This window comes from Theobroma cacao, chromosome 3 (assembly GCF_000208745.1).
Source record: "Theobroma cacao cultivar B97-61/B2 chromosome 3, Criollo_cocoa_genome_V2, whole genome shotgun sequence".
Lineage (NCBI taxonomy): Eukaryota > Viridiplantae > Streptophyta > Magnoliopsida > Malvales > Malvaceae > Theobroma > Theobroma cacao.
In genome coordinates, this window is record NC_030852.1 from 24,323,540 (window position 1) to 24,335,537 (window position 11,998).

Below are 11,998 nucleotides of genomic sequence, written 5' to 3' on the forward strand. Positions count from 1 at the left end.
TAACCCTAACACATGTTATAAATGCATGGCGTGTAACAACTCTAGGCAATGTTTCTAATCCATGTTCTAATTTACACCAAATGTTTCAGAAATTTAAGTGTTGCAGCAAAAAACCCAATAACATATCTTGATGTCATCTCTGATATAGGGTCTGTTAATCTACGACAATATGGCCAGATGCTCAGAAATAGACCACAGCCCGATGACGATGGTGCTCAATAGAGAGTTGACAGAGCTCATACAGTTCAAAGAGCTTATGACGATGGTATTCAACAGAGAGTTGATAGAGTTGAGATAGTTCAGAGAGTTGAGAGAGAAAGATGAGATAGCTCAAACAGCTGAGCATTTATTTATTTCTATTTTCTCCCTGACGAGAGGGAGATATTATGACCCTAATTTGAAACGATGTTTTTAAGGGTATTTTGGTCTACTCATGTTTCTTTTTGGTTAAAAACAGATAATTTTATATGGGTGGTTATTTCTGAAATCACCTTATCAGGAAGTCCATTTCTCACAATTTCCTCAACATTTAACAATAAAATTACACTTTCCATATATTCTCAAAGCAAATTTAAAGTTACATATATAATATTTGTTTCACAATGATAAAATATATATATAGTAGCATAAATGAGAACTTATTTATTTAAGAATGAGAAAAAAATCATATATATATATATATATATATATATATATATANGTAATAGAAGAAAAAATACATATATATATATATATATATATATATATATAATGTAACATATTCAAGATTATGGTTTTTTGGAAATTGACTTTGGCTTTTATGTAATCTCGTTCAACTACAAGATTATGGACCATAAAAAGTATTTAGTAAGGGCCTTAAGAAAATAAAATTTACATTCTCTTTGGACAAGAAGATAGCTTAAAAGAGGAGGACCAGGATTGAATTTCCCCTTAAATGATCAAATTTTCGACAATTTGGACTGACATGTTATCTTGGATGAATCAAACATCGACAAGCTCGAGAGAATATAGTGAATATTTCAAGCAAAAATTCAAGATTTCATGAACCAAACAATCCCTTAATTCTTGAATTTATAAAACTCCAAGAAATCAAATGATATGCTGACAGAGTTAATTGACATCCTAGTTAACAACATTTGTTTGTGGTTAGTTATCACTAAACATTATAATTCAGCTTTGTATTTGTTTTGTATAGATAATATGGCCCGGTGCGCAGTGGCCATCAAGTCTACTACTTATATTTTGACCATAGAGTAGAGTAACAGTTGATATAGACGGAGTACTGTGGTTGAATTAATGGACGGGATGACCAACCACTTGGCAGACCCAAAATAATTGCGGAAAGGGTACCAATGAAAGTGGCCTCAGTCTGCAGATGCATTGCCGTTAGTGTATGTGTAATAATAACACAGGGATCCAATCAAGTGGTTGGCCCAAGCAAGTGCTCACCATTCCACATTGTATGGCAACTACATTTTAGATCCCTCCTACTCTATAACCTAGTAGACTGTTTTTATTTATTAGCAAGCTTTTTAGCTTATAAGTTGTAAGTTTTTAATGATGAATTATCCTCTTAATTGTAAGTTTTTAATGATGAATTATCCTCTTAATTACCTAATCATTACTCCAAACCCGACCTTTTTTTCTCTCTCAAACCAATCGGTAACCCTTTCAAATGTGTCCATCTCCATCATAAGTCATATTAAGAGACTCAAAAGGCCCAGGTTTGCCCACGAAGTTGGTCTGCTATAGGATTTGACTTTCATTTCATTGGTGATGCTTTTTGTTTCCATCGCCAACTAAATTTACTGAAGGAAAATAGAGGGGCGATAAAGAGGGATAGTGTTTCTTTTTAACTTAAAAAATTATGAATATATATACACGGGTGTCGACCAATCTCATTACTCATAAAAAATTATAAATGTCTTTAATGCTATTTAATTGTAATTAGATAGTTTAAGTATCAAATAAAATAGCATTATTCAATTTAAAAACATGAAAAATAATCATACTTAAAACGGGAAGTAGGCTGAAAACTTGTCAAATATTTGTGAATGCTAGATTGGATGTTTTTAATACATTGACATTGACATTGAATAATCAACAAGCCACCTAAAGACACCTCATTCTAGTTAAAAATAATGTGTTGAGAGGTTGAGTAAGGTTAGCTAGAATTATGATCAACCCAACCCATATGGATTAATCAATTAATAAGAAGAGGAATCTCTTTCCTTGTCAATCAAGATTAAATTTTTATGAAAAATATCATTCAGAAATAAAATCTTGAGTACATGCACATTTAGCAAGGTGATGTGGACTGTTTTCAAATAACTAAAGTTTAAAACTGTTAGCCATGCCAATGAAGGCAGAAATCAATTGAGAGAGGGGGTCTACCACATGGGGTCAAATCATGTGGCGGTTACCTGGCCACTTTCTATGAAGCATGAACTCAAACCCAACTAATTATGGCTAGGTTTCCATAGCTAAACTCCAAGCACAGAAATCATGTGCTTCACCCGAAGCTCACCAGACACAAAGAAAATAACAAAGAGATAATTCAACTCTCACAAAAATCCTCCAATTTTTGCTTTATAAGCTAGTTCCATGTACTTTGTTCACCAGCAACTTGTTGGTGCTATTTCAAGTAAAGATGACAGATGCTATAAAACAAGGCAACCTGCCACATGCTTCAGTCTAAATAATTTGTACTGGCATCTTCCAGATTGTTCTTTTCTTTGTAATCTCCTTTTTATCGAATGAGTGGCTCCAGGTAAGAGTAATTAAAAGGACCTGTTGGTAGCTGGCAAACATCATGGAAAAATTATGAAGGTGAATTCTGATCAGAACCTTCAATTAAGACAGCTAGCCTAGCTAGATACGTGAAGCTGTCCCAACTAATTCTGAGTCCATGATTGAGTTATTTAGTACAAACTAGCAGCAAACCTGAATACCATAAAAGCTGGACATAACTCTTACTAGCAAAAATTTTGGAATACGGTATGAAGTTGAGCTGCAACTCACTTGTTTTAATTGTTGCACTAATAACTTCTTAGCATGGGCCTTTGGGATTCCAAAAATAAAACCACTGAATGATACCCATGCCATGGTTGATCAATCACATCTAAGTTTCCTCAAGGTTATTTCTGAAATTCAACGGATTGCAAATGGATAACCATTGACAAATAATTAAAATCACTTTGTATTGATAGAAGACCTAATCAACTTTGTACATCAATGCGATGAAGTTATCATTAAATTAATGGCAATCACACACCTAAACTTATATATCGTTCAATGTGATAATGAAAGTAGCCCATGCCCGATACCAACAACAACCATTTCCCCACCAGTCGTTCAATCTGAAATCCAAATCAAATCCAAATCAATCAAGTCGAAAGAAACCCAACTCCAGGATGTCAAGTCAGAGCATTGTCCATATATATAATGAAGCCCGATCGCCGATATTATTGTTGTCATCTTTTGCTCCTACTCTCCCATTTCAGGTTGCATCCTCACTTCACTCCTCCGTTCCATACTCGTATTATGCTATGATATCTCGAGACATAATTAAACAGTAAAAAATATTAAAAAAAAAAAAGCCTTACGTAACCACTGTTACAAAGCACTCGCTCTCGCTCTCGCACGGTCGAATTATTAAGTGTGGGATCAAAACATGGATGTGATTGCCATATATAACAGGCAAACTCTTGGTCCCATATGTCTGGACCGCTTCTCAATCCTGAAATAGTACGGGGTGCCGTGCTCTCTTAACAGCTGATACCCTTGAATGGTTCTCAGATATCTCTTTGTTCAAGACAGGATACGAAATTTCTTCTATATCTATTTTATTTTAAAGATAAAGCAATCACAGTTCACAAGCATTTATTAGAAACGAGTACCTTAATTTGTTAAAGATTATGACAAAAATAATCTACAATTTTGATCAAACAATAGTGTAAGTTCACAGATGGGTAGTAGGAATCTTAAGTTTGAGGAAATAGAGGCAGTGAACAGTGGGAGTACCTTATTAAAATTACCAATAATTTCAGTAGGATATTTGGGATTAATGAAGATTATTAACAAACAAGCTTTATATATTCCCCATGTTCATTCTTCACTCAGTTTGTAATCTGAAGAGCACTTAAATGTTTATTCTCGCCAAACCTTCGATTGAAGTATTGCAAGATTGATGCTGCACCACTTGATTTGCTAGATTAATGTGTGAGCGTAGATAAATAGATTGTTCATAACAGTTCACGTAATGGGAAACTGAAACAAGTGGGGCGACACTTTGTTTAAATAAGTTTAAATAATTGAGCATATCAACATCAGAAAATGGGAAGGGAAGATGTCATTTATGATTTTTTATTTTTTTTAAGAAAAAAGAAAGAATAAATCATCTAGATAATGCTTTTGACACAACCTTCTTCAAACGTGGGAAGAAAATGCGAGTGATGTGTCAACACAAATATGCAGCATATTTTAGGGAATGAAGAAACTACGAGGCAATTAGCAAGTGTTGGACGAATAAAAGAAGGCAGACAATGAAGAAAACCAGCATCAGGAAACCGAGAGTGAATCTCTATCTTCCTCCAAGCTATCATTAAAAAAACCTCAGCTCTTTTGCGCCAATAATGATGATGGATTGAGGAATGTCAGCAAAGGAGAAGGCAATAACCACAAGGCTTGGTGGTATCTCCACTCAAACCAAGAGGTACAAAAAGAATATGAAAGCAAAAGGACGGTAACGATAGGAGTGGGAGACAATAAACCCTGTCAATACTATAAAACTTGAGTAATGGATCCCTTGGAGTCTGTTGGATAGTGCTCTCATTCTTGCAGCTAAAATTTGTAGTTAATATGAGGAGGCGACTGCTCCTGCTTTTCCTTATAGCAGCAAGACCCCCATCAAATCATTTATTCCTTTTCAAGTTAAAATGACCTCAGCCGCACTGCATCATCGATAACAATCTATCCACATATTAATTCACACTTTCGAAGTCCCACTGAGGAAACCTGCATGGTGATGACGAGGAAACCGCTGTAAAGCCCTGAATGAAGTCCACTGAATTGGTTTCTTTAGGACAATAAGAACTGAAAAGAAACATTGTTTTGGGGAGGAAATAATTGATCCCATGAACCCCTGCAAAATTATTTCTAAAAATTTACATCATGTGATCCACGTGTTAACAATAATCCACTCAAATAGTCCTCTACTTGATCACTTTTTTCCCCCTTATGTGAAGACAGAAACCCTGACACAAGACTGATACAATACATTCAGGTCTGACACTAACAAAGCATTGCATTAAGCAAATGCTGAGATAAGCTTCCACAAAAAAAGAAACACCTACATTTCTATAAGGGGCAGTTCCTTGAAAGTTGAACAGACTTGTCAACTTGTGCTTTTCGACCTCATAAAAGGTTAAGCGTATGTTAATCTAAGAAACTACTTTTGGCTGTTCCACACCATGATCAAGTTTGGGACAGAACAACATTGCAGCTTCATTCACTTGGTTTCATACGCAGTTTGAAATTATGGATTCAAGTTTAACCAAAAGGTCAAGATAAAGATTTGAATTGAATCCCAAGAAAGAAAATTGGACCGCTAGCTTGTAGTTGACTCAATTCATTCTCTTTATATTACAGTTTCAAATTTCCATTTCTTCGCCGGAGATTAATGAAATAATTGCAGACAGAAAGTCCAGGCTCCTCTGATTTCACCCGTTTGCAAAAATTCAAACTCCCGTGTATATCCTCAACCGGTAACTAGACTGGTGATCAGATTGAAAATTGACCTCACCAGACTCATAAAAATAAAGCAGATATATCCCCCATCTACCTCAAAAGACAATGGGAGTCATTCCAACAAGAAAATGAAACTAGTACAATACCTCTAATAGGCTCATGGTCATTTCATTCCATTGCAAATCAACAATAATCCCGCCTAATAAGGAATGTTCATGAACCGTTCATACAGAGCAAAAGATCTACTAAAATGTTTTCTCAGAATGGGCCGTCTTTAACACAACTCTAAAAGTGACATTTGAAACATTCCATAGCTAACTGCTGGAAGTCCTTTAGAAGTGGCTGTAGCTGCAGTGATTAAGCCAGCCCTTGCATCTTGCTGGCATTCAGACTTTCAAGTTCCAATAGAGGCATACCAAGAAAGAAGAGAAAACTATGCTGGTTTGCAAATACTTTTGAGTAGTATCACTTGCATAGAGTTTTAGCCCTATCCATTTTGCTTACCAATGAAAGGTGGAGAGGAGCAATAAGGGTTCGGATCCACCCATTTTCAAATGCATCAATGAATCATTTACGGTGCTATCCAAATAGCATAAAAAATTGTGTGCATGAACAATATGAGACTATCACCTAAAGCTAAATGGTCAGTTAAACACATCTGATATTTCTAACCCGCGCATGCATAAGAAGCTAACTATCCAGCTTCTATTTGTAATTAGGTCAGAAACTCTTAAAATTACATTATGATCAGCATCTTGCAATTTCAAAAGCCCCTTAAAGAAAAAAGATAAAGGATCTTTGCAAAGCATTAAATTGGTAATAACAATTAAAAGCATAGCATTTCTCAATTATCAAACTCTACTTGAGCATATGTAAAGATAATAAAGCACGGTAGCAAAAGGCATAATTGTTCAACAAAGAATCCATTGGATCAATATAATGGTAAGGAAACAAATTAAGGAGCTCCAGAGGGAGAAAACAGAGATTAGAAGGACGGAAAACAACATTTACTGTTTATTATAAATCTAAAGCCAGGAGAGGCATGAAGCAGTTAACTTTGATAACAATCGGTAAGGCACCACCAAAGAGATATATAACATTGTCATACACTTTTATGGGGTGATAAACATTATAATTAAGCAGATTGTGGATTAACATTCACATCTCAGATTACATGCCAATATCTATATATTTTCCTCCGAGATCAGACACCTTAAACATTTTCCATATTTGCAGCACAATATAGCATGGAAAAGAGATTTAAAAAAACAAGAAAAGCCTTTTTTAAGTGCTAAAAGCCTAAAACAACAGCTACCTGAGAAACTCCAGGAATGTCCTTCTTACTCAATTATATTATATTGCAGATGTTAAAATCACAAAAAAGACTACAATTATTAAGTTTAGACAATCTGCAGACTATTATAGTCACACTTTAGCATTCTAGTAATCTAGTTACTTACCTTCATCAAAATATGTTCCCAAACACTAAAAGAAAGGGGAAAGTGGCAGACCACGCTTACTCCCACACACACATACGCGTAGACACAAAATTTTTATCCATAATTCTAAAAAAAAATAGGATTTCTCAAGTTCTTATTAGTTTACCCGAGCATTTGGCTCATTGGCTGGTGCATTATCCCCCTGCCTAAAGAGCAAGGTTTGAATCCCCCCTCCCCCAATTATAAAAAAAAAAAAGTTCTTATCAGTTTAAATTTAGTAATGTAAATATGATATTGTTGCTCACTTTACTCTTTGATGTATAGCTCATGACTACAAAGCTAGCATTAAATCAAGCATCATACCTAACCTTTGCAGTAATTGATGGTAAGAAATGTTGACCTGTAAGTTCTAAAGAGGAGCCCGTGTCACAATTTTTCCTTGTCACTGAATTATAACAGTCAGCAATGCAAAACCGCTCATGATACTTCAACTGAGAAATGGGGCAACATGTGCATGATACTTTCAGCTGAATTATATGCCTAAATAAAGGAGCAAGTTACTATTTATATACATAATACATGCACCAAAAATTATAGACAGGGAGGCTGTCGATATAGCTCACTTATACCAGAAACCAAGTACTACGATTAGTGTACTATGAATTTTAATTTAGACCCAAAAACAACATTATTTAACAGTAGCAAAAGCAACCACTCAGTTCACATAATGTTAAGATTTAATAATTCAAGAGGCTAGTGACAAGAAATGCTAGCTTGAAGCCTATAAAGTATGAACTAGTTAATCTTATCTCATTGACAACGCCAGCAAAGAAACAGGAAGAAAAAAACACGTCAGAGATTCCAAAAGGTTACATACATGCCTGCCACACTTTTTTCCTGCACAAAAGGGAAGTGAAGAAAAAAAAAAAGGGTTACCTACATTTATTGGAAAAGTTTTCAAGAAGAAACATCTCCTCCTCTTAATTGCTGTATTGCAGCGTACAATTTCCTTCGATGCCCAACGGCAAATACACCCATCTCCTTGAGATCATCTAGAGTAAGCAGAGGCAGAGTTTCCTCATCGACCTCATGCATTTCAAATATGCCAGCATACCTGCCAAATCCCAGGTCTTCCAACCATCTTCCAACACTAGTTACATCATTACAGGTGTATCTCATTTGGTCCCATCCATCACCAGATCTAAAAAACACATTATTTCCCTCATAACAAGCATCCTTCCAGTAATCATCACCATTTCCCTGTTGCCAACTATCATAACCGGGTTCATCCACATCATATTCACAAGCATCTTTGCTGGTAGCCGGTGTTTCATGATCTGATATGTCCTGAAAACCATTAACAGGGCAATAATCTTCACAAGCATTTGATCTCATTCCCATAAACTCTTTCTCACCATGCTCTTTTCTATCTTCACCACTAAATTCCGGACTAAGTTTAGTACTCCAGGTCCAAGCACTGCCAAACACACAATTATTGCCTTCCCTGCTCCTACCTCGCCGCTTCATGACCCTACTCTTCCTGGTTATGGTACCGAAATTTAAACTAGACTTCATCATGTCAATTTCATCAGCATTCACCACATCAAAACCTGATTTCGAAGAATTCGGGTTCTTATTCTCTCTGTTCTGTTGCAAATCAGCTGACATCCTCGGGGAGACACCAGTGCCAGAAATCAAGAAATCTGGAGACTCTTCTTTAGAAAACCCAACAACAGTAGTAAGTTCATTTCCTTGAGGGTTGAGAAAATCAGGTTTCCATCTTTTATGTCCTAAACTTTCCTTAGTCTTCTGAGAAAACCTACATGCAAAAGCAGCAGATACGTCTCCTATTTCCCCTAACCTAACATTTGGCCTCCTTTGTCTTTTTGAATTCATGCTTAAAACCAACATTTTACACCAAACCCCACTTTTATCAAACCCTAACAACACCAGAAAAAGAAGAAACAACCCACAAAATTAAACCTCAGAAACAGCCCAAACAAATTTTTAAAACCCAAAATTTGCAACAAACAGAGAAGCACCCCCAAACAACCATTAATCTCCTTAAAATAACCCAAAAATCATGACAACAACTATAATTTACATCAATATTCAGCAAATAAAATTACTGGAAATACTAATTCAAGGCAGAAATAGAGAAAGGAAAAGTGAAGAAGTGAACCTGCTATGAAAGTAACAGTGGCAGAAGAGTTTGAATTTGTGCATGTTTCTAAAACTGGAGTATTTGCTGGGTCGCCGAAGTGGGCAGCTTAAAACAACAAATATATATATTAAAAAGGAAAGTGAATGCGTTAGTTTTGGTTTCTTTTTATGGGCTAGGAAACCAAAGAGCAAACCCTCAGAGAAAAAGAGAACGAAAAACTAGTGGCGAGTTTTGTTAGATTTGTCCGCGTTGCAACATAGATTTAGATTTTAGATTAGATTTTCAGACACGGATAGGGACATGTAACGAGAGGAAGTCAAATTGAGAATTATCCTTCTCAAACAAGGATGAGGGAATAGAGGATATGATTGAATGTTTCCATGAGTTTTGTAATAATTTTGGTACTGCTTGTCCTTTTCCTTGACACGTGGAGGGTACCCTACATGTCATGAGATATGTGGAAGAAAAGGAGGAGAGAGTCTGAATATTGAAACCTTAAAATGAGCTTCTTTTTTAATTTTCTTGGACACATGCGGTGGGCTGAAGAATCAAGCAAAAATTGGGGATTGAAGTTGGAGTGAGAAAAAAATAATAATAATCTTTAAAGCAGAGGAAGATTCTTGAAACAACTTGGCTCTAGGGACAGAAAGGGTCCAACCATGCTGATCACAGACATTGGCATTTAGCCAACGGGGAACCTACCTCGTCTCTACCTGCTCAACTATGTGGCGGGCTTTTAACCAAACCCGCCAACGAGGTGACTCATCAACTCTACTCTCTAGATTTTTCTTTCTGCCTTCACCTCCTCGTCCACGCCGTTTTCCCTCCTCATCAACTTTCCCTTGCCCTTCCTTCATTTTAAAAAATTTTATATATTACACATTTTTTAATAAACTCTCAAAATAATTTTTATTAAATTATTAATACAATAAATTATATATATTTTTAATGAACCTCTAAAATAATTTTTGATTAAATTATAAATACAAATAAAAAATAATAAATGATTTTATAAATTTATTTAACTTTACCTTAATTTTTAAATTTGTTCCTTTTAAGTTTCTTCACACCTTTTTCTATCTTTTTTTTTCTCTTTCTCTTCTCTTTTATCCTTTAATCATGAAATTACAAAGAGATAAAGTTTTTTTTTATTTTTTCTATTTATACCATTATTATTATTATTTATTTTTTTCAATTTTGTTTTATTTGATCATATGGTTTAAGTTTTTATAGATTTTTTTCTTCAAATTTTCACGAATCATCTACTATATTTTTTTTTTTTCTTTTTTGTTATGTAGTTCTATCTTCTACTTGTCATATTTTTTTTTGTTATGTGTTTTCAATAATTTTAATCATTAAAAATTAAAAAATTATTATGTAATTCTCAAATATGTATTATAACATTGCATTATTGATTGTTGCTTAAAATTAGAATTATATTATTGATTGTTACTTAAATTTTCACCAATATATCATTTTTTCATTAATCTTGATTATATAAGTTTTTTTTATATTTATGTTTTATGTTCAGATGAAAGAAAATTATATTTAAACATTTAGTCTTTAAACAATATTAATTATATAAGAGAAAATTATTAATTTTATATATTGTATTTAATTATTTATATTTCATTCATTATTCCTCTTCATCTTTAAATCTCCAAAAAAAGTTAGTTAGCTCCGCCCTACTCTTCACCCCATTCGTCAGGTCCCCTCCATAGCTCTCTGCTCACTTGAATAAATGTTCAAACTCATATCCTTGAAAAAATAAATATGTTTATTTATTATTAATTCAATTATTTTAATAAAAATAAAAAAATTAAATTTAAAAATTACTTCCATCTTTATCTAAATTTACAAGTCCAATTTTTCAAATTTTATTGCATGTAATCTATAAATATATAAACTCTCATTAATAGCAATTCTAGTGATTTACACAAAAAATGAATAAGATAACACTAACGATGTTGATAATTATTCATGTATTCATTATGTGATGATATGGGTTATGATGCAAATTTGATTTTTAAACGTATTTATATCAACATAATCTTTAAAGTTCTCATTTATATGATCTGTTTTAATCACAACTTTTACTCTAATTAAAGTTTTGTATCAATTTCTATGATATTTAATAAAATAACTAGATTTGATTGAGAAAAAAATTATACTTAATTATTTCTTTGTTTGACAAGGCAAGTAATTCAATCCTTTGTTTTTTTTTTTTTTTTTTGTGTTCCTTTTGTTGTTAGTGCCCCAATCTAGGGCCATGTAATTAATCTATCCAATCCTCTCCAGCTTTTAAAAGCAAACGAGTAGCGAAAGTGTAATCTCACCCAGACCAAGGGCAGGAGCTTGGTATAGGGCTACCAACTGGACAAGGGTTGGGTCGGCATAAAGTGCCCGGTTGCTGTTTGTGTCAACTTAGCCAACTCTAAAATAAATTGCTTCGTATTATAATTATATAAAATATATATGAAGCCTATCATCCTTTTTATATATTTATTTATTTATTTATTTATGGGAACCCTATCATGTTTTAAAGATGGAAGACCATGTATCGTAGTAATATTCACAATCATCCGAAAAGATCACCGAGTTGATGCACTATATTTGAGCAATAAAATTAGAAACAAGAGATATTAAA

The 11,998-nt window shown here is 33.9% G+C and overlaps 1 protein-coding gene across 1 annotated transcript; it reads right to left on the minus strand.

The window, feature by feature from the left end:
* Nucleotides 5,884-9,670, minus strand: LOC18604907. Its single transcript, XM_018118260.1, has 2 exons — nt 9,370-9,670; nt 5,884-9,127 (listed from the first exon to the last, which is right to left on the minus strand). The coding sequence occupies exon 2, from the start codon at nt 9,096-9,098 to the stop codon at nt 8,145-8,147; it is 954 nt and encodes a 317-aa protein (XP_017973749.1). The 5' UTR covers nt 9,099-9,127; nt 9,370-9,670; the 3' UTR covers nt 5,884-8,144.